This window comes from Balearica regulorum, chromosome Z, assembly GCF_011004875.1.
Source record: "Balearica regulorum gibbericeps isolate bBalReg1 chromosome Z, bBalReg1.pri, whole genome shotgun sequence".
Taxonomy (NCBI): Eukaryota; Metazoa; Chordata; class Aves; order Gruiformes; family Gruidae; genus Balearica; species Balearica regulorum.
In genome coordinates this window covers 262,013-284,190 of record NC_046220.1, presented here as the reverse complement: position 1 = coordinate 284,190, position 22,178 = coordinate 262,013, and the positions used below count along the sequence as shown (strand labels likewise).

At 46.1% G+C, this 22,178-nt stretch overlaps 2 protein-coding genes across 8 annotated transcripts in view; one reads left to right on the top strand and one right to left on the bottom strand.

The window, feature by feature from the left end:
* The window catches only part of POLR1E (RNA polymerase I subunit E), a 54,953-nt gene that overhangs the window by 16,231 nt on the left and 16,544 nt on the right, over positions 1-22,178 (top strand). The window lies entirely within an intron of this gene.
* On the bottom strand, positions 1,065-22,166 carry ZBTB5 (zinc finger and BTB domain containing 5). Of its 6 annotated transcripts, none has more exons than XM_075739522.1 (2): positions 22,001-22,160; positions 1,065-5,329 (listed from the first exon to the last, which is right to left on the bottom strand). In XM_075739522.1, exon 2 carries the CDS (start codon positions 5,323-5,325, stop codon positions 3,301-3,303), a length of 2,025 nt encoding a protein of 674 aa, XP_075595637.1. In that variant the 5' UTR covers positions 5,326-5,329; positions 22,001-22,160; the 3' UTR covers positions 1,065-3,300. The 6 variants fall into 6 exon arrangements, 3 of the variants coding, with proteins under 3 accessions (XP_075595637.1, XP_075595636.1, XP_075595638.1); XM_075739521.1 differs by lacking the exon at positions 22,001-22,160 and adding an exon at positions 5,488-6,534; XM_075739523.1 differs by lacking the exon at positions 22,001-22,160 and adding an exon at positions 5,546-5,565.

The window sequence follows — 22,178 nt, the reverse complement described above, 5'->3', positions numbered from 1 at the left end:
AGACACTACACCACCCTGAGCCTGATCAAAGCTGTTACAGTAACTCCAGCCACACTTTGCTGGTTCAAATTAGCTGACAAAGCACTGATGGGACAATGCAGCCCTTCAAGACTTTATACTGGCCCAAATATGGACCCACTTGTTAATTAGATATTACATGTCCTCTCAAAATTGGCAAAGCCTCAGCATGAAGCAGGAGGCCGGCCATGGGCAGCACTATCTCCTTGGCCTCATTTGACAAAAACACCTACACGTGTACCCAGATTTCAATGGGATTATTTTGCATTGCCAAATGATCTAGTAACACAAAGAGCCCAATCAGCTAACACACAAGCATTACTTGTTTAGTCAATCCATTATATGCTGTTGCAAAGACACCAGGATAACATAAACAAGTAAATCAAGTCAGACACAGCAGCACAAAAATGTAGGGTTTATTTTCAGATGTTTCATAATTCTAACATACTGACATCTTCACATGAGATCTCACTGTAGCATTTGTAAAGTTAAATTTTGAACAAAAGTTGGGGTGATAAGCTCTTTGACAATATTACCAGGCTTTGAGATAAGACATTCTCATTTTACAGTAGGGATAGCTAAGTGGAGATACCATTCTGAGATATTGCTTCATAGTGGAAGACTAGGAAAGCAACAAGCTGGCCACAAGCTCCTGGGTTTGCAGTGTGCTCCTTCGGATGCACCAGATGTCAATGAATAATGAAATCTGAAGTTGCTACTTCAAAAAATGTTCCAAGCTGAATTTTTTCTTAAAGAAAGAAGAAGTCCTCCCGCACAAGGTCTGATATTTCACAATGACATTAAAATTTTTATAAAAACAGATTAAAAATACAGTTAAATGTTTCTCTGCTCATATTAGTTCCTAATTACTCAAATCCCCTTACATAAATGCTTTATTCCTATACATCATAAGAATTCAAGGAATTCAGATGTGCTATAGGAACACACAAAATGTAAAAAACCTCCCTATTTTTGAAACAAAACACTAGAAATGCAAGGAGGATGAAACAGTAATAACATTACTAATAAGGCAACACAAGAAAATATTAAAGTACAAAATACTGCATTTTATTGATGTTTCAGTGAGATTGTTTAGTATAGTTCAATGCTGTTAGTCCCCTGATATCAAAATCATTAAACAAAATGTGGCATATCTTAATGCGTTTTAAAAATGCAGCACATTTCCCTAATACTTATAAAATCAAGAGCCAGAAATATGACCATTACGTAAGTCCTGTAACAAAATCTTAACATTTTAAAGGACTTAATCCCATCATTTTTCCATGTTCCTGTTTACCTTGGATGCTCAAGGTGCAAATGACATATTGACAGACATTTGGCTTTTTTTTTTTTTCAATGTGAAGCAGTGTAATTACAGATGAAGACACATTTCTTCATTAGCAGACTACTACTTCACATAAAGCCAAGTACAGAAAGATTTCCATGTTTCCTTTGGTCTGACAACGACTGTTTGGTTTCCGTGCTTCAACAGTTTTGACAGTTCATCCCGCTAAATGACCTACAGGACTGTGGATTAGGATTTTATTTTCAGTTTATCCAAATCTAAATCCAAGATGTTTAAGAAGGCTAACTATTAGGTAGCACAAACTCCATAGAACTGCTGAATATCATCACACAGGATACATTTGCTATACAGAATAAAATAAAGAGGGGAAGGTTTGCTAAATTTTTTAATATTAATGGAAAGCTGTTGCTCTCTGGCTTAGATACCAGGAGATGCAAATCCTCTGTCTCTGCTGAGCAGAATGGACACGCTGTAGCCCTGACCCAGCTCCTGTGTGACAGAGCAACATTTATCAGCAGAAGTGCTCCAAAATTTTATTTAGAAACCTGACAGACTGAAGGCCAGTAGTCAGTTCACGTGCATGTTTAACAAAGAAAAAAAGAGACTGCAGACAGTATTAGCTACAATAGTATCAAAGAAGAGGAAATTAAACCAAGATTTACACGATTCACTTGAAGAATAGCAATCACTGAATTTCTGCTATACAAAGTGTACAGTGCTATTTTTTAAATTAAATTTATGCTTTTTTAAATTTATGACACTACTTTAAGTGGAAGGACTGGATTTGACAACTACATTTTATAGACAGACATAAATAAATCTGGCAAATGAGGATCATTCCTGACTGGTTTGATCTGAGGAACAATCCATAGTTGTGAAGTAAAGTAAGTAAGCAGAGGAGGAAATTAAAGCCTGAAAAGTGTCAGAAAAGGACAATATGCTTACGCAATAACGGGGATCAGATTTGACTACCAGCATCTGGAAACAGCAAGAGATTATCTTACACAGTAAAAAAGGCCATCACAAATTAACTCTCTCCTTCAAAATAACAAAGCAGACAAAGACAAGCTCTTTTCAGACTTCTATGTATATAGAATTTTAACATAGGAGATACAAATTGGTTAAAATACTGCTAAGAATAGCACGAACAAGAAACAGTACTTCACTTATCACTTAATACAAGTTTCTACAGAAAAAAAATCAAACATCCAGATCTTGCTGTATTCAAAGTATACATATATCTGGCAGTCCAAAAGTTACTTGTCTTGGATTTAATTTAAGCACCTTCATTACAGTGTCCTTTACTACAAAACAGCCAAACATACATTCATAACCCTAGAACTATTTTTATAATTAGCATATTTTAAAGCATTATGTCAGACAGGTGCATCCAAAGTTGTTTTTCTCTTTCAAAGATACGCAGTCTATATTAGTTACAGTGAACAGCTCTTGCATTACTGTCCATACATAATGCAGTAACTTGTTTTACAGGTCATTTATTTAAATGCTTTCACTTTTACAAAATACTTTAGAAAAAAAAAAAAAAAGAGGAAATTTGCACTTCAGTTTCTCATTCTTGAAACTTGCTACTTCATGAGATAACTACGCTCTCACCCCTCTGCCCTGCAAAGGAACTGCTTAGCCGTAGGGATTGTATCCCCATCAGCCCAAGGCCTGAACATACATCATAATAACACCTGACACATCTACAGTGTGACTTCTGAGGATCTCCAAGTTCTTCACTTACAGCTGTTTAAGCCTCACAACACCCCTGTGAGGTAGGTACAGTAATATCCCCAATTGACAGAACCAAGACCTTTGTGTGTGTGGCACAATCACACCTAAGTGTTCACTGACCAACAAGAGCAGCCTCTGAGCCTGCAGCCTTAAAAAAAAAAAGTGTTTGTGTTCCTGTGGTGCTTCAGGGAACTAGACATCTGCACTGGTATCCTCCTTCAGGCCTGGGGTGGAGAAGGTTAAAGCAAAGTGCTAGGCAGATTGCTGCTCTGCCACCTCAGGCAGGTTGTCTTGGAGTGCTTATACAGGTGGCTGGACTGGCTGAACCGCTTGCCACACTTCAGGCAGGCATAAGGCTTTTCTCCTGTGTGCACACGGATGTGTTTCTTGCAGTCTGTCAAGGTCAGAAACGTCTTGCAGCAGATCTTGCATGCATACTTGCGTGCACCTTCTACAACCAAGACGTTGTGCTCAGATAAGGCCTTCTTGCATTTCGAAAGGACATCTGCAGATGCCCTTGTCAGCTGTGGCGGACCAGGTTGTGACGGATGCCCATTTTCAAACGAAGTGGTCCCATTCATGATCAGCTGGGAACCGGATGAGTTATCTTGCAGCTGGGAGCTCCTGACAGACGTCACCACAGGCATTTTGGGGGCTATGCGGCGATAACCAGGAAAGCTGCTAGCTCCACCTCTTACTGAGCCCATCATTGCTCTTGACAGGGAGTGCAAGCCCAAGCCTGACCGTGGAAAATCCATGCCAAACTGTTCTGCCGCCCGGTACCCAGAAGTCTGTACACAGGGGAGACCCATCACATCCTGCATTGGTCTAACAAAATGAGAGTCTGCAGGCTCACTAAATGGATTCTCGACATGAGAGACGGTGGCAGATGAATGGCCACCAGCAGGCCCCGACTCTGGACTCATCAAATAAGAGGCATCACTGTCCATTCTGCAGTCACTGGTGGTATTTGGAATGTTGTCATCACTGTTTTGACTAGCACCAAAGCCACCACCTCTGCTTTTATTTAGAAAATTTGAGATACTGAAAGTAGACTTGTGTTCCAAGTTATTTGGCACCTCCATAATATGGATGTCTCCCACCCTATCAGTACTGGACTGCGGGTCAGAAAAGCTACGATCACTGCTCTCAGGACTCAGTTCTATCTTCTCTCCGCTCACTACTCCTCCTTCCACTTCAACAGACTCACTGCCCTCTGCCTGGGAAGTGACATCGCTCACCTCGTCTTGAGGCTCTGGGGAACTCAAGGGCTCAGACTTCACTACCACCCTCATGTGCTCTTTTTCGTTCAGACTGACCTCCGGATTTTCACATGGGAAGTTGTTCTTCTCAGAAGCAGACTCCTGGTCATAGCTGGTTTCCACCTGTGTTGCCTGGGATGCCATGGACATCTGTGAAATGTTTCCTCCACTGTTGTCAGACTGGCTGGGCACTTGAGCATCTTCCTGAGCACTGAAAGACTGATCAAACATAATAGTATTATCCTCCTGGTTATCAGCAACAGCATCAGCCTTAGAGTTGTCCACAATCTTCAGTGAATCGGGCGAGAAGAAATCTTCCCGTGAATGAACTACTGACTGCCCGCTCTCAGCAGTCACATCGGAAACAGACTCATCCATAGCAGGCCTGATGCGCTGTCTGGCCCGATCTTCAGAAGACTGTTTACGTTTGTGGAGACGACGGATAGGAAAAGTAGTGCGCTGTTCGATGTTACTTCTCATCGAGGAGCTCATGGTATTTGGTTGTTCCTCTGTGCTCTGAGTGGAATTTAACGCAGAGCTCACAATGCTCAGTCCAAGCTGCTGGAGCATGAAAGACCTCTGCATGCGTGCATTCTGCTCTTGAACTCTGTCACTCGGTGGAGACATTGGCAGCGTCCTGGTAGTAAGGTAGTGTTTGCATGCTTTAACAACAGAGTTCAAATGTAAGTGAGAAGCAGCCAGCAAGACATCCATAACATTGCTCTCCCCAAGCATTAGTGTAGAAGTATACATCATGTCTATCAGAGCAGCAAAAGCTTCTGCTGTCACCACTTCGCTGTCCAGCTGAATCATATTCATAGTCTGATCTCCTTCTGCTACAGTAAATAGAGCTCGGAAATGTGTGCTACATGCTGCCAAAACAGAGCGATGGGCTTTGAAATGCCTGTTTCCCACCACAATGACACAGTCACAAAGTTGGCCGTGAAGCCTCTGGTAGTTGAGCTGCTGAAAGATTTGCTCAAAGTGTCCTGGAAAATCCATGATCCTATAAAACAAAACAGAATAAACTATAATATTAAAAATGGCTGAAGTCCCATTCAGACCACAGCGAACCCAGGTTTAAAAATGAAAGATGATGACTGAAAGAGAGATGAAAACCAACTGATCTTAATTTACCACTGCCACATTGGTAATGGATCAAACCTGGCAATCCTGAGGAGGAGGATGAGGAAGAAAATACAGGTTCTGCCATGTAGCTGACCTAGTATAACAGCTGCCTCAGCATCAGACATGTCACAGGCAGCTCTGCTGCAAACTGAGTAATGCAGGTCATTTCACCTCCACTACAGCTCCTGTCCAAACTAAAACACACTCTTCAGTAAAACTTTCAATCCTGGCTTAAAAAAAAAAAAATCTAATTGTGAATAATCTACTGCAACCTTTGGTAAATTGCTCACATTATTAGACAACTTCCCCCTGAAAAGTTTGAACTTTAATTCTCATCTAATTTAATCCAGCTTCACCTTCTGCAAATTACCTTCTGCACAGTTCCTCAGCTACTGTGCAGAACTGTCAACTACCTGCTTTTCACAGAGAAACATAGAAAAGAGAGTTAATGGAAAAGACGGGAGACACTTCTGCACTGGAACAAGTGGTCAGCTCTTACATCAAAATACTACCTTTAGCTATCAGAAGTTGTGGTGGGGTAACCCCGATGTCTCTCCCTCCTCTGCCCAAGTGGCACAGGGGGACAGGGCATGGGGGATGTGGCCAGGGGTTGTGGTCAGTTCATCACACATTGTCTCTGCCGCTCCTTCCTCCTTATGGGAAGGACTCCTCACACTCTTCCCCTGCTCCAGCATGGGGTCCCTCCCATGGGAGACAGTCCTCCACAAACTTCTCCAAAGTGAGTCCTTCCCATGGGATACAGTTCTTAGAATCATAGAATCTTTAAGGTTGCAAAAGACCTCTAAGATCATCAAGTCGAACCGTCAACCCAACACCACCATGTCAACTAAACCATGTCCCGAAGTGCCATGCCTACACATTTTTTGAACACCTCCAGGGATGGTGACTCCACCACCTCTCTGGGCAGCCTGTTCCAATGCCTGACCACTCTTTCGCTGAAGACATTCTTCCTAATATCCAATCTAAACCTCCCCTGATGCAACTTGAGACCATTTCCTCTTGTCCTTTTGCTAGTTACTTAGGAGAAGAGACCAACACCCGCCTCACTACAACCTCCTTTGAGGCAGTTGCAGAGAGCGATAAGGTCTCCCCTCAGCCTCCTTTTCTCCAGGCTCAACAACCCCAGTTGCCTCAGCCACTCCTCATAAGATTCGTGCTCCAGTCCCTTTAACAGCTTCATTGCCCTTCTCTGGACATGCTCCAGCACCTCAACGTCCTTCTTGGACTGAGGGGCCAAAAACTGAACACAGTATTCAAGGTACTCACCAGAGCCGAGTACAGGGGCACAATCACATCCCTACTCCTGCTGGCCACGCTATTCCTGATACAAGCCAGGGTGCTGTTGGCCTTCTTGGCCACCTGGGCACACTGTTGGCTCATGTTCAGCTGTCAGCCAGCACCCCCAGGTTCTTTTCCGCCAGGCAGCTTTCCAGCCACTCTTCCCCAAGCCCACAGCATTGCCTGGGGTTGTTGTGACCCAAGCGCAGGACCCGGCACTTGACTTTGTTAAACCTCATACAGTTGGTCTCAGCCTGTCCAGATCCCTCTGCAGAGCCTTCCTACCCTCAAGCAGATTGACACTCCTGCTTAATTTGGTGTCATCTGCAAACTTACTGAGGGCGCACTCAATCCCCTCATCCAGATCATTGATAAAGATATTAAACAAGACTGGCCCCAAGACTGAGCCCTGGGAAACGCCACTTGTGACCGGCTGCCAACTGGATTTAACTCCATTCACCACAACTCTCTGGGCTTTTTACCCAGCTTTTTACCCAGCAAAGAGTGTACCTGTCTAAGCCATGAGCCACCAGCTTCTCTAGGAGAACGCTGTGGAGACAGTATCAAAGACTTTACTAAAGTCCAGGTAGGTAACATCCACAACCTTTCTCTCATCCACTAGGCAGGTCACCTGGTCATAGAAAGAGATCAGGATGGTCAAGCAGGACCTGCCTTTCATGAACCCATGCTGCTGCGCCTGATCCCCTGGTTGTCCTGCACATGCCTGGTGAGGGCACTCAAGATGAACCGCTCCATAATCTTCCCCAGTACTGAGGTAAAGGCTGGCAGGCTTGTAGTTCCCCAGATTCTCCTTCCGATCCTTCTTGTAGATGGGCGTCACGCTGGCAAGCCTCCAGTTGTCTGGGACCTCCCCTGTTAACCAGGAATGTTGATAAATGATAGAGAGTGGCTTGGCAATCTCCTCCACCAGCTCCCTCAGTACTCTCGGGTGCATCCCATCTGGGCCAATAGACTTGTCAGTGTCCAGGTGGTGTAGGCAGGTTTTTAACTGCTTCTTCCTGGATTCCTCCTTCATGAAGTGTTCCAGCGTGGCTCCCTTCCACAGAGCACAGATATTCAGGAACAGACTGATCCAGCATGGGTCCCCCACGGGGTCACAAGTCCTGCCAGAAAACCTGCTCCGGCATGGGCTCCTCTCTCCACGGGTACACAGGTCCTGCCAGGAGCTTGCTCCAGTGCGGGCTTCCCACAGGATCACAGCTTCCTTCGGGCATCCACCTGCTCCAGTGTGGGGTCCTCCATGGGCTGCAGGTGGATAGCTGCTCCACCATCAACCCCCATGGGCTGCAGGGGGACAGCCTGCTTTGACCGTGGTCTTCTCCATGGGCTGCAGGGGGATCTCTGCTCTGGTGCCTGGAGCACCTCCTGCCCCTCCTTCTGCACTGACCTCAGTGTCTGCAGAGTTGTTCCTCTCACACCTTCTCACTCCTCTCTCTCGCTGCAAAAACTGCTCCTAAGTTGGTTTTTTCTCTCCTCCTTAACTCTGCTATCACAGAGGCACTACCACCTTCGCTGATTGCCTTGGCCAGCGGCGGGTCCGTCTTGGAGCCAGCTGGCATTGGCTCTGTCGGACGTGGGGGAAGCTTCTGGCAGCTTCTCGCAGAAGCCACCCCTGTAGCCTCCCCACTACCAAAACCTTGCCATGCAAACCCAAAACAGAAGTGCAATACATTTTCTTATTCAGTATATTTTGTCAGCTGGAAGGCACTGAAACTCCTCTGTTTTTTCCCACAAAGTAAATAAAATGGTAGAAAGATAGTAAAGTTTGCCAACATTAAGATCCGTCTCCGTACTTACCATTCCTTATGAACTTTTCTGGCCCATGAGGAAGTTATGGAACACTTTTGAGAAAATGATGCAGTACTCAGCTAGTTAACTAGATAAACTCAGGGATGTTTTTTTCTTGCATTTCCATTAAGACAACATAAGCCAAATCTTAGTAAATTCACCTTGAGACTAAATTGGTGACTTTCAGTGATATCTCTACTTTTTCTGAAGACAAATCAACAGAGCATAAGATTTGGGGAACAGAAAGGTTGCATGTATGGGGCATACACACACACTTTTGTGTTCACATTTATTTTTCAGTAGCGTCATCACAGTACCATGTGACACAAAAAGACTGTAAAGTAGCTAAAATAAAAGGTCACTGAGGAAGAATTATACTTTTGAAGAGGGATAAAATGTGAATATGCCAATTTATAAATTCTGTCCTCAAATACACACATTGTGAACAAAACCATATGCTGCATTTGCATACCTGCATGGCCACAAGCTATACAAGTAGATTGCACACAAAGCTTCCCATAGTCACCTTTGACCAGTAAATAAAAGTTTGCTCAGAAATAATGTTTGTATTTCAAACTCTGCACAGGTGTTTTACTTCACACAACTACTTTGCTCAGGCAGTTGTTGCCAAGTACACCCATCCATTCAGAGGAAAACAGGTACAGCTGTTGATGTAAATCATTATTTATTTTGCAATTTTGCCCACCTGGATGAACACAGATTAACTATTTACTTGGAAGGATCAGCAGAAAAAGCAAAACCTCAGAAATGCAAAGAGCAACTCCCAAGATGCAGGCATGGAGCAAATGCAGCATGAGGCCACAAAGGCTCCCTTCCGTCTGCAGCAGCTCCAAGCTCTGCACTCTCCATTGCTGCAAAGGCAAAAGGCTGTAAGGGAGGCCGGGCAGACTGGGGACTACCACCTTTGAGACACGTACTGCTGTAAGACCATGCTGGTAAAGGTCAAAAAGCCAAGCAATACGCAGAAGGTCACTGATGGATTTACACACTTATGCATGTGTAAGCAGGCAGCTGTAGAATTAGAAAGATCCATGAGCTTCCGGCAGCAACTGAGCTCAACTTAGGTTAGTGCTCCCCACCTTTGGATTGTCACCATCAACGGAAAGTAGAAGGGTTCTTGATCCTCTTTTATAAAGGATACATGTCTTTTGAACTAGTTCAGGAGTTACTCTGCAAGCAGCATGAGATTAAGTTTCTCCTTAGCTAACGAAGTTAATGCATGGTCTGTGTGCCCTGACTCCCTGCACAATACCCCCAGCTTGCTCCCACCCCGCACCGCATCAGACCAAATCCCCCCAAACCGCTGAGGAAGCTCAGGCTGGGGCTGGGCAAGGTTTCCCAGACACACCATCTGTTGGCAGAGCAGAACAAGCACGAGCTGAACACACACTAGGTTCTCCAGAGAGGGATGACAGAGCAGGACAAAGATAGGTCCCTTTTTCTGGTAGGCCCACAGCTATAAACTGTATTGGACTTTAAAATACTAGTCTCCTCAGTCAAAACTTGACAGTGTCTCCAATAGCTACAGAAGGGATGGGCAGAGCAATTGCGCTCTGTAACACTTCTTGTCACTAACCAGCAAGGTTTTGTGTTGTCAGGAAGAGAGTCTACAGGCACCTAGTGGGTAGGAAGGCCTTAGATGCAGATACTCTCCATTTTAGCCTGTCTTGAGGCTACTATGCACACTACTGTGTGATGAACAACTACCATTTTCTGACTCCCAGGCTTACAAAATCCCTTAGGGGCAACCTGGACAAAGGGACCTGCTTGAGTTTGCAGCTTTTGCTGCACTTGAACTAACATCAGGCTACATAAAATTAAGGAATCAGTAGTATAGTAGGCAAAGATATCTGAATTCATGCCAGAAGAGGTGGCAAACTAACATAATAACACCAAGACTAAAACCATTAGGTCACAAAAATATCTTGCGAAACAGCCTCTGCCTGCCTCAGCTGCAAGGCTGGAGCTAATAATGTAAGAGCAGCTGCTGTTCCCCACCCAAGAGGCAGCTGCATTCAACCACCTCCTCCATCTCTAAGGCACATGACATACACTTTGCAGGTCTTTGCTGGAAAAAGATAGCACCACCTAGTCCACTGGACAAAGAACCATGCCCCTCTCCAAAGAGGACAGGCTTGCAAAGAACCACAGTTTTACTAAACAATGAAAAGCTGAACCTTCTGCTGGCAAAAATACGTTGCCTCCAACTGTAATTGGTTCCTGTGTATTTTAAAAAGAAGAAAGAAATAAAGTACACTTTATGCCTTCCAGCAATGGTGAGGGTCCAGGCTTACCACAGCATCAAAAAATCCCCTAATTTGGCAGCATGAGGCTATGATGCCTAAATGCCTCAAATAAGCACCATCAGATTTAATTACGTACTGTATCATGGTCTCCCTTATCTCTCTATTAATGAAGTTACATAATAAAACAGAATTTGAGCCTGGCACTTTTTAAAATAAGAAATAGGAATACAGATAATAGGTGATGTTATTTCTCTTTCACTACCAATGTGTAGTTGACAGTAAAAATAAGATGACACTTTAAAAAAAAGTTAAACAAGACAAACTTTGGAATTGCAGAGTTTTTATTTCTACAGATTTGTCTGACAGAAGTACAACACAAGGAAAAGTGACAAAATGCTTCCTGGTGGTTCTAAGAAGTGGCAGGAACAAAAGAGCAGACCCTGAAACTCACTGACCTTAGGCAGCAAGACAAAAGGAAGACAGGAGCCTGTGACAAGAGCCACAAGTCCCAGCAGGAAGTGTCTGGAATGTGGCAGAGGCCAGGGCTGTTTTGTGAGCTGTGCTGCTGCCTGCCTTTGCTGCTTGGGCATACCTGGTTAAACTCATGCCCTCCTTTGTTCCTGCAAGCACCATGCCGGGACAACCTCCTCCGTGAGGAAAGCTGCCCTCCAGACAGGCATCTCTGGAAAGTTGACAGGGGACTGCCAAACAATTCTTCATTTATCTGCTTTTACTGACCTCTGAGGTGGGCCAAATGGTATGCCAGAAATAACGCTCTGTCCTTAGCTTCATGGGACTAAAATACAGGATCAAGAGGGAATTTGGACAAAGGAGGAGATAGTGGGGAGGGTGGGTATGAGCAACAGTTGCCAGAGCAACAGAGAAACTTTCTTTTGCTCTGTTTAGAGAACCGTCACTACAGCATCAGCATGCTCTTGCAGGGCCTGTACCTTGGTCAACTTTCTTTTCACTTCCCTCCCCAGTCAAGAGTGACCACTCCAAGGAATCATTTCACAGTCGTAAGGCTATATGCAGGGCTGGTCTGCACAGTATACAATGCTACAGCACACCAACAAACACCCCAGAAAACACCAGGCACCCAGTACACCAGGAGAGCCAAGGGCATCTCCCTTCCGTAAGGACCAGAACTGCAGGACAACATGGTACTAACTACAGTGACTTCCCAGAATGCAGCAGTGCTGGACCCTAACCACCACCACCTACAAAGGCAGCTAAGACAGGAGCACTTTGCTGTGTCCCGTCTGCAACCAAGAACAAAATTGTTCCACCTGTACCTTCACTGCAGAAAGCACAGGGCCCAGCAGAGACTGCTCCAGCTTCAAGGGTCATCAGAAGCAAGCTGTTCACAAGCACCCAACCAGTTCCCAGTCTGCGCACTGCTTTAGGTCATTTTAGGAAATGCACTGTAGAAGTACAAGCTGGGTGGAGAATGGATGCCCCGAGGAGAAGGACTTGGGGCTGTTGGTTGATGAAAAGCTCAACATGAGCCAGCAGTGTGCGCTTGCATCCCAGAAAGCCACCCGTGTCCTGGGCTGCGTGTCCAGCAGCGTGACCAGCAGGTTGAGGGAGGTGATCCTGCCCCTCTACTCCGCTCTGCTGAGACCCCACCTGGAGTACTGCGTCCAGCCCTGAGGTCACCAGTACAAGAGAGACAGGGAGCTGTTGGAGCGAGTCCAGAGGGGGCCACGGAGATGATCTGAGGGCTGGAGCACCTCTGCTATGAGGACAGGCTGAGAGAGTTCGGGTGGTTGAGCCTGGAGAAGAGGTGGCTCCGGGAAGATCTAATTGTGGCCTTCCAGTACCTGAAGGGGCCTACAGGGAAGATGGAGAGGGAGTGTTTATCAGGGAGTGATAGTGATAGGACAAAGGATAATGGGTTTAAACTAAAGCAGGGTAGATTGAGATGAGATGTGAGGAAGAAATCCTTCCCTGTGAGGGTGGTGAGGCCCTGGCAAAGGTTGCCCAGAGAAGCTGTGGATGCCCCATCCCTGGAAGTGTTTAAGGCCAGGCTGGATGGGCCTTTGGGCAACCTGGGCTAGTGGAGGGTGTCCCTGCCTGCAGCAAGGGGGTTGGGAACTAGATGATCTTTGAGGTCCCTTCCAACCCAAATCATTCTATGATGCTAAGATATAAAATACCCGAGAGCTCATGCATTGCCTTTATCAAGCCAGTCCCAGGAGGTGGTGTGCCTCAGAAGACTACATAGTAGCGCATTCAAACCAACGTTCAGAGAAGACTGGAGGTGGAAAACACCAAACTACACGAGGACAGGATTTCATGTCAGTAAAAAGATTAAGCTGTACTCCAGAAAGGAAAACGGATTACAGGGACAGTTGAAGGTATTTTCTGCCCAGGCATCAATATGTATTTGAACCAGAGAAAACAGGCAAGAGTCATTGTTTTGACAAAGGATTTGGGATTTCACAATTCAGAGAGTCCTTGCTTACAATCACCAGAAGTGATTGCATCCTTTGTGCACCTGAAACAAGACAAACCACATTTCTGCTTCAAATAACATTAAGTGCCAGGTCCTACACTTGCCTACAACCCCAGGCAATGCTACGGGCTTGGGGAAGGGTGGCTGGAAAGCTGTCTGGCTGAAAAGGACCTGGGGGCATTGCTCAACAGCCAGCTGAACATGAGCCAGCAGTGTGCCCAGGTGGCCAAGAAGGCCAACAGCACCCTGGCTGGTATCAGGAATAGCGTGGCCAGCAGGACTAGGGCAGTGACCATCCCCCTGTACTCAGCACTGGTGAGGCTGCACCTACAGTGCTGTGTTCAGTTTTTGGCCCCTCAGTACAAGAAGGACATTGAGGTGCTGGAGCGTGTCCAGAGAAGGGCAACAAAGCTGGTGAAGGGTCTAGAGAGCAAGTCCTATGAGGAGTGGCTGAGGGAACTGGGGTTGTTGAGTCTGGAGAAAAGGAGGCTGAGGGGAGACCTTATCGCTCTCTACAACCACCTGAAAGGAGGTTGTAGTGAGGTGGGTGCTGGTCTCTCCTCCCAAGTAACAACTGATAGGGTGAGAGGAAACAGCCTTAAGTTGCGCCAGGGGAGGTTTAGATTGGATATTACATTCACCCAAATGGTTGTCAAGCACTGGAACAGGCTGCTCAGGGAAGTGGTTGAGCCACCATCCCTTGGCGTATTTAAAAGACATGTAGATGTGGTGCTTAGGGTTTAGTGGTGGACTTGGTGGTGCTGGGTTAACGGTTGGACCTGATGATCTTAAAGGTCTTTTCCAACCAAAACCATTCTATGATTCTAATTTGGTTTGGTACTTAACTTTTACTACACCATAAAGGCTGAAGTCCTCAAACCAGAATCAAGATAGACCCCACAGTGAAGCTGAGATCTTGTACAAGATCAATTGAAAATTATAAAACTAGATTTGAGTCATATATACTGCTTTATATATACCCACATATATATATGCCTTATATATACTGTGTATATATACCCACATACTGCTTTTGGTGAGGTATCAGCTACTTCAGGTTACTAAATACATGCAATGCATCTAAGTCAGTATCAAAATGCATATGAGTGGTGTATTTCTGGATATGCACATTCCATCTGTCTTTCCCTCCCACTTTGGTGATACCTCACCTGTCAGCAATAGCTGGCCATAAAGACTCCCCTGAACCACCCATGGGCTGCACATCCCCATCATCCCCTAGCAAACAACCCAACATCTCCAGCACATGATGGGTAGCATCCCATCGCACCACACGGTGTGCAAATGCCTACTCAGATGAAGGACAGAGATGCTCCCAATCGAGTAGTGATGGTTTCAGTAGCCAGTCTCTGCAGCCTTCATGAGGCTGACAGCCAGCTCCAGTTAACATCCTGGGGAGCCGAGGAATGTTAGATGAAATCTTCCGCTGAATCAGATCCAGCCAGTGGGACTCAGGGGAGGCATCAGTGGTACAAACAGCAGACATTGAGTTGAGCAGCCTTTTGAAGACCAGCGGGAAAGGGAACAGCTTACCTCTATAATCAAACAAATGACCACAAGTGAAAAGAAACTATACCAAATTGTTTAGCTACAAGTACTTTTACTATAAATACAAATAGTCAGAGCCAGGAAAATTTTATGGGCAAGCAATGAAAAAACATCTATGAAATCCTGACTAGAAAACAACTATTTTTGCCTGTCTCTGGACTAAGGCCTATGAAATGAAACCAGAAGGGTCAGAACCAAAAAACCCACTCCTTGACGTAATGCAGTAAAGCTACGGAACTTGCCATGGGCAAGTACGTGTGAATTCAATAGCCACTACATAGATCCATCAAATAAAAATCAATTGTGAGCTATTCAATATTTAGGTGCCACCTCTACCTGGGGAAGGCACTAAACCACAAGTCACTGGAGGCGTAGTTTCACATAACCGTACCTCTCTGGCTTTCAATTTTACAGCTTGCTTTGGTATTTTCAGAAGGTTTTAGGAGAGAACTATTAATTTTTTTAATGTAAGATTGATTTGGTAAAAATGAATATGGAAGCATTTTCTTCCTAACATTTTTATAATATGCTTAAAAAGATAATTAACCTTTGAATAAAAAGTGTGCTCAGTAGATACTTAAATACTTCTTCTTCACTGCTAGAAGAAAACACACCGCAGCAGATCCAACAGCCCAAGGCGAGGCTCCTGCTGCGAAACATCCCGAGGTCCCAGAATGAGAGCAGGAGAAGATGCATTCCCAGCGGGCACAAATGCACAGTGCACCCATATATGCTATGAGACACACTCAGAACTAACACAAACACAGGCAGCAGCAGATGCCCGTCCTGCTCCCCTATCTGGCAGAGTAGAATGGAAGTGCACCTTCAAGAACATATATACAGGTGCACGACGTGGACCCCTCCAGCAGCTGGCCCTCCCAGTAGCTGTCCCCTGGGTCGCAGTCTCCAGGCATATGAGCCCCTGAGGCCACAGCCTGGCTCCTGTTGCCAGGCCATAGGTACAGAGTCAGCCAGGACTCCCGTGGTCCCACACCTGACCTTCCATGTTCTCACCTCTGTAGACACAGGCACTCTCACACCCAGAGTTGCCTTTAGGGACCCAAAGACCCCCTTGATCCCAGCCCAATTCACCAGCTCATCCAGGCTGATCTTTGCTGGCCATCAGACACTCACACATCCACACATGCTCCAGTCAACGCCCCATGGACACAGGGACCCTATGGCCTGCAGCTGCACTCACACCAACCAGAGAGCCGTCACCCAGAACAGAGCCAGGAAGGAATTTCATTAGGAGCAGGACAGATGGCCCTGATCAGGTACAGGGGATGGCCAGCCAACAGCCTACACACAACCAGCCCTTTTCCTCCCCTTACTCCTCTGTTCCCACACTTGTTCCTCCCCAAACCCCCTAAACTCCTCCTTTGTCCCACTTTTGGTTTCTCCCCTGAACATCCCACAATAAGTCCTGTGGGATCCCAAGCTGGTTTTCCTTGTGTCCCAGCAGTTCAGGACAGAACTGCTCTGCAACTCACTGTGATACTGGGCAGAGGCCCTGCAGCGACTGCCCTGGCAGAGGTCTGGACAGGGTGCTCCTTTCTCCGGGTCCTTGATTCAGGGTCTCACCTGTGCCTCTCTGGGCCTGCAATGGGCTGGCTCCAGGGATGGGCCTGGGACCAGCCCCCCAGGGTACTGTTTGCGCTCCCCCTCCTGCCATTGCCTCTCCAAGCTCCCTTGGGGCTGTGCAGAGGAGCTTGATGATGTAATCAAACATTTATGGTGGCACATAGTAAAATATTCCTCATATATGTGGAGGAAGATAAGGCCTAAATTTCTAAAACTAAGCCTTCCATATTAAGAAAGCATCAGGATTCAAAATACCTAATTGGGAAGATGATGTACAAGTGTTCACAATTACAGAGCCTGTGTATTAACCTCCCATTAGTTATTAACCTCTGTCAACTCCAACAAAATTTAACAAAGTAGAGATTAGATACTGAATTCCCACATTTTTTGTTGAACATGGTTCAGGTTTTATTAGCACATATTTCTACTGCTTTTATTGGCAAAAATTTCTTCATACGGTTTCTTTATTTCTTGTTGAATGATTAGTATTGACAATATTATGTAGACCTACAGCCACTTTTTCCATCAAATCCTTCTGCTTCAATACTTAAGCTGCAGCAAGATGGGACAAGGCAAGTATTAAGTACACTTGCACTAAAACTAGTGCAGAATCAAAAACTTTTATCTCGCTTCTTTAAAAAATGTAGTTAACTCACTATAAAATAGTGTGAAAAATAACAACTCTGAATAATCTATTTAAAATTTTATTACTACATCAAATTGTACTGCAATCCTGAGCCACCATCAAGAAGTCAAACATACATAGTCAAACAAACAAAAAAAAAATCAAATGCAACCTCAAGTTCCCCCTGAAGAATCTTTCAAAAAGTTTTTAAAGTACTTGATTTTGTGTTACTAAAACCAACAACAAAAGTTGCCTCAACTATATCATTCAGCAGAATGATATCAGAAGAAATTTCACAAATACACTACTGAAAACTTTAGACTAGGTACTTGTTTTTTCCTTATCAGATAAATGAAGGACACTATTATTTGCACCTCAAACTTCATTCCCAACAATCTGTATTTAAATGCATTTGATATTCTAGGTACCAAGCCTGCAGGAATCCCTGGCATATAGCCAAAACTTGAAAATGTGCCAATATAATATTATAACATTAATAACTGTTTGCCTCTTAGCTTTAATTACATTTTATAAAACATTACAATAGACTTGTGCTGTGCTTAACCATTGTGCTTGAAATAATCCATCTCATAAAAAGCTCCCCTGAAGCCTGAAATACAAAAATAAATCTAGATGCAAGTCATATATGAGTGTTATTTCGGAAAACACTTTCTACTATGAGGTATGTTGGTTTTTTTAACAAGCCAGCAGAATGGTGGGAGGATAGAGGCAGGAAGAAACCAAAGTCCTTACTTTCTTTGACATCTTCAGCAAGTTTTGTCCCTTTGAGACACAGAGGGTGTGTGTTCTCTGCTCTGAGAGTGTTTTCAAACTGAACATATGGTGGAATTTTAGTTAACAGTAGTTAAAATTATTTCTGGATTTGCCCCATGTAGCTAGACTCCAGTATTACATCACTTTTGTGTATGCTACAATATGGTGAGCACCAGCCAAGAAAGGCATTTTTTGTGTGTGTCCCACAAGTACCTGCAACTAGTGACTTTGATGACTGACGGTTTAGCTTACAGCATCTCATCTGAGGTGTTTCCTTAGCCACATTTTATATATAGTTCAACTCAGTTTATCTTTCTATTGTCAGGGAGGATCAGTTACAACTTGTTTAAGAATCAGAAAGGATAAACTGCACTGCAAAAGCTGCTGCTGGTTGCATCAGCCCTCCAGAGAAGACATTAGCATATGGATTAGTATTTTCTCATCATCTGAAAGGTACTGTCAGTAGATAGTCCAGCCTATGGCAACATCAACTCATTAATAAACAGTAACAGCACAGCCTGCCATCTGCAAACAGCATCTTTGAAAGGAGCAACAAAAAGCTTCCTTAAAAAGGCTACATTTTTCTTAGACCCTCTTCGTTATCTGCAGAAATGTACACTACCTGTGGTACGGTGATCCTCCTGCTTCCTCACATTTCCACTCACCTCGTCCCAGTCCAGAGATGCATCTCTTGGCCTGCAGATCGTGCAGCAGTGTGATACTTCAGAGGAAGACACACTGGAGGAGACTGAAATGTGACATTCCTGCATTTTGATGTTCCATCCAGCTTGTCACCAGGGGGTTGTTTCTTTGTTGTAATTCCACTATTTAACACACCTGTACAGCTATATATTCTGAACAGATTGAACACTGTTTCCTTATAATTCTTGGATAATCCTCTCATCATTTGGGCTTCAAGGACAGTACCATAGGTTTCACAGGCATCAATCTCTCTCAAAAGAGTTGATGTACGTTTTTCTGGTCAACTTACACAAGCACAATGTTTTCTAGTTATCAGTAAGAAAGAGGAAAAGAAGATCACGGATTCTATTCTTGACCTTATGAAGCTAAAAAAAAACTTATCTAGATATGATAAAACAGCTGTTCTCAAGAGCACAACAGGCTTTTAGGCATTGCACTGTAAAACACCTGAAGAAAGCTGTTTGGGTAGTATCACAATTTGATTTATTTACAAAGGGAAAAGCAGAGAGTGCTGCTACACAGAACTAGCAATACAGCTATTTAAGGGCATGAGAAGAAAAACCACCACCGCCAAGGATTGATCTGAACTCACAGTTATGTTATCAGTTCAGAAAACCTCTCCTGAAGCTCATGGTACCGTGTCAGCCTCTGTCACTGCCACCATTCTCCCACAAGAACCCAGCGCTGCAAAGGAAATTCAGTTGCCAGCTTCTCCTGTACCGTCATCCCCAGTTCATGAATCAAACCACAAACACCACACAGAACCAAGGGTCTGCGGGCAAGGATTCCAAAGGAAAAGGCAGCCACAGACAGCTCAGTGCCAGCATGATGTTATCTTGCTTAATATGGCGATAATTTCTAAATCCAGCTCTCCAACGTCACTATTTGCCAGAGATTCAAGAATTTTAAACAACCATGTCCAACCACCTTCTTTGGTGATTCCTTTGCCTACACTTTTAACCCCACTGAAACTACAGCTAACTGCACAGTGAATAGATCTACTTTTGCCGGGAAGTGGTTTAAATCAAAGCAACAAATATTAGTTTGCCACCACCGCAATGGATTCATTAGTATTACATGTCTTGAGCCTAAGCAAGTAACTATATCCACATAACTGATTGGACAGATGATTACTGTATTTCAAATGAGAACTGCTGAGACAAAGAGAAAGAAAACTGAAAACACCTTCCCCACCACCCTTCTTCATTCTTCCCAGGCTCAACTTCACTCCCAACTCTTCTACCTCCTCCCCCTGAGCAGCACAGATATAGGCAATGGGAGTTGCAGTCAGTTCATAACGCATTATCTCTGCCACTCCTTTCTCCTCACGCTCTACTCCTGCTCCTGCTTCCCCTCCCATGGGAGACAGTCCTCCACAAACTTCTCAAGCGTGGGTCCTTCCCGCAGCCTGCAGTTCTTCAGGAATGGACTGCTGCAGCATGGGTCCCCCATAAGGTCACAAGTCCTGCCAGAAGACCTGCTCCAGTATGGGCTCCTCTCCCTGGGTACACAGGTCCTGCCAGGAGCCTGCTCCAGCACAGGCTCTCCACAGGCTGCAGCTTCCTCCAGGGCACGTCCACCTGCTCTACCGTGGACCTCCATGGGCAGCAAGGGGACAACCTGCCTCACCATGGTCTTCTCCACAGGCTGCAGGGGAATTTCTGCTCTGGTCCCTGGAGCACCTCCTGCCCCTCCTTCTGCACTGACCTTGGTGTCTGCAGAGTTGTTCCTCTCACATCTTCTCACTCCTCTCTCTGGCTGCTGTTGCACAGCAGTTTTTACCCCTTCTTAACTATGTCATCACAGAGATGCTGCCACTGTCGTTGATGGGCTCAGCCTTGGCCAGTGGCTGGAACAGGCTCTGTCCAATATGGGGCAGCTTCTGGCATCTTCTCACAGAAGCCACCCCTGCAGCACCCCCACTACCAAAACCTTGCCACGAAACCCAATACAAGCACGTACTAATGAAGAATTAAAAAGAAAATATTGCCTTAACCACAATTTAAAAGTCACACTAGAGGGTAACAATTTACATGATTTGAATGTATTATGCTGAATTAACTAAAATCCTACTGAGTAATTTTTGAAAGGTGGAAAAAGAAATTAAGCGGCTTTTTGTCAGTTCAAAGACAGTAACTTCCTTCTCTGTTTTCACACAGAAGCCACTCTGGATCTGTTTTTCCTTTACAACATATGGATTTACAGCTGAGTGCAACACAGTTAACAGCTCTACCACTGCAGAGCTTACCTGCGGTAGCATGACCATGAGAAAAGGTGGCAATGAGTTAGGTCAATGCCAGAGACAAAACATACATTCCAGAGAAGCCACTGGTGTGCACCCAACTTCTGCACACCAACAGTACATGCATACTGTTGTCCACAAGAAGAACTATGATTCAATAATTACACCAAATACAAGAAAGTAAAACCTAATTTATAACATGTCATCTGACGATATGTTTCCTTGAAAATTACAGAACATTAAATTAACTGACAGGTAAGAAAGGAAAGGCTGTTGTTCCTGTGCTCATTCCTGAACGCACTGAAAGGCACTGCCCTGAAGAATTGAGTTGTACCTTTTTTCTTTTTTTTCCATCACCACGAATATCCAAGTTTTATGTCCCTCTCAAGACTCAAGATAGCATCTACATCTCACCCTTCCACCATTAGCAGTTCAAAATACATCCAACTATTTAATTTTGTATCTTATACAAACACCACCGCACACAAGACAAAAAGACCCTCCAGCCGTTCCTCGTCACGCTCAGCAACGCAGCCTTCCGCACTTTGACCAGGCCAGAGCCAAACGCTCTTCAAGGAGCCCTGAGGCAGAGGCCAAGTGACCCTGGTAGAAGGAGCGCCCGACCACTGCAGGGGCTCCGCTCTCGCCCGGTGTGACCCCGCCACCACAGGCGGGGGAAGACCCGAGTCCCCAGCGGACGGAACCCCTGCGCAGGGAGCTGGAGGTCCGGGAGAAGCGAGGCCCCCACCGGCCCGCGGGGCGTCCTACGGCTTCTTCTCCAGCACTGCAGAACCGCGTTCCCCGCAACCTGGCGGAGCATCCGCCGCTGCCGCCATCCACAGCCCTCCGCCCCGCCCGCCGCACGGCCCGCTCCGCCCCGCCAAGCGCGGCAGCACCGCCGGCGGCGTGCCGATCTCCTGCGCTGCCGGCCGGGCGGCCGCCCTCTCCCGCACGCACCGGGGCGGCGGGCCACCCGCCCGCAGCTCGCCGCCCTCCAGCTGCCCCGGTGGGGTTGCCCGGGGCGGCACGGCGGAGGCCGGGAAGGGGCGGAGGCCGGGAAGGGGCGGCCGCCCGCAGCAGGCGCGCTCTCCGCTCCGCCCGGCCCCGGCCCAGCCGCCCACGTCACCCGCCGCCCCCTCCCCCACGCGCGCCCCCCGCCGCCCCCCCCCCCCCCGCCCCCTTGTCTGGCACCGGCGCAGCCCGCCGGGCCCGCCCCCGCTCACCTGCAGTCCCTGCCCCTCCCGCTGCCTCTGCTGTCCGGGCGGGAAGGGCCGCGACGGGGCGCCCCGGGCGGCGGGAAGGGCCGGGTGCGGCCGTCGTCCTCGGCCCTGCGGCCCCGTCCCCCGCTCCCGCGGCTCCGCCCCCACGGGCCCTACGCTGCGGCGGCCGCGCCGGCGACCG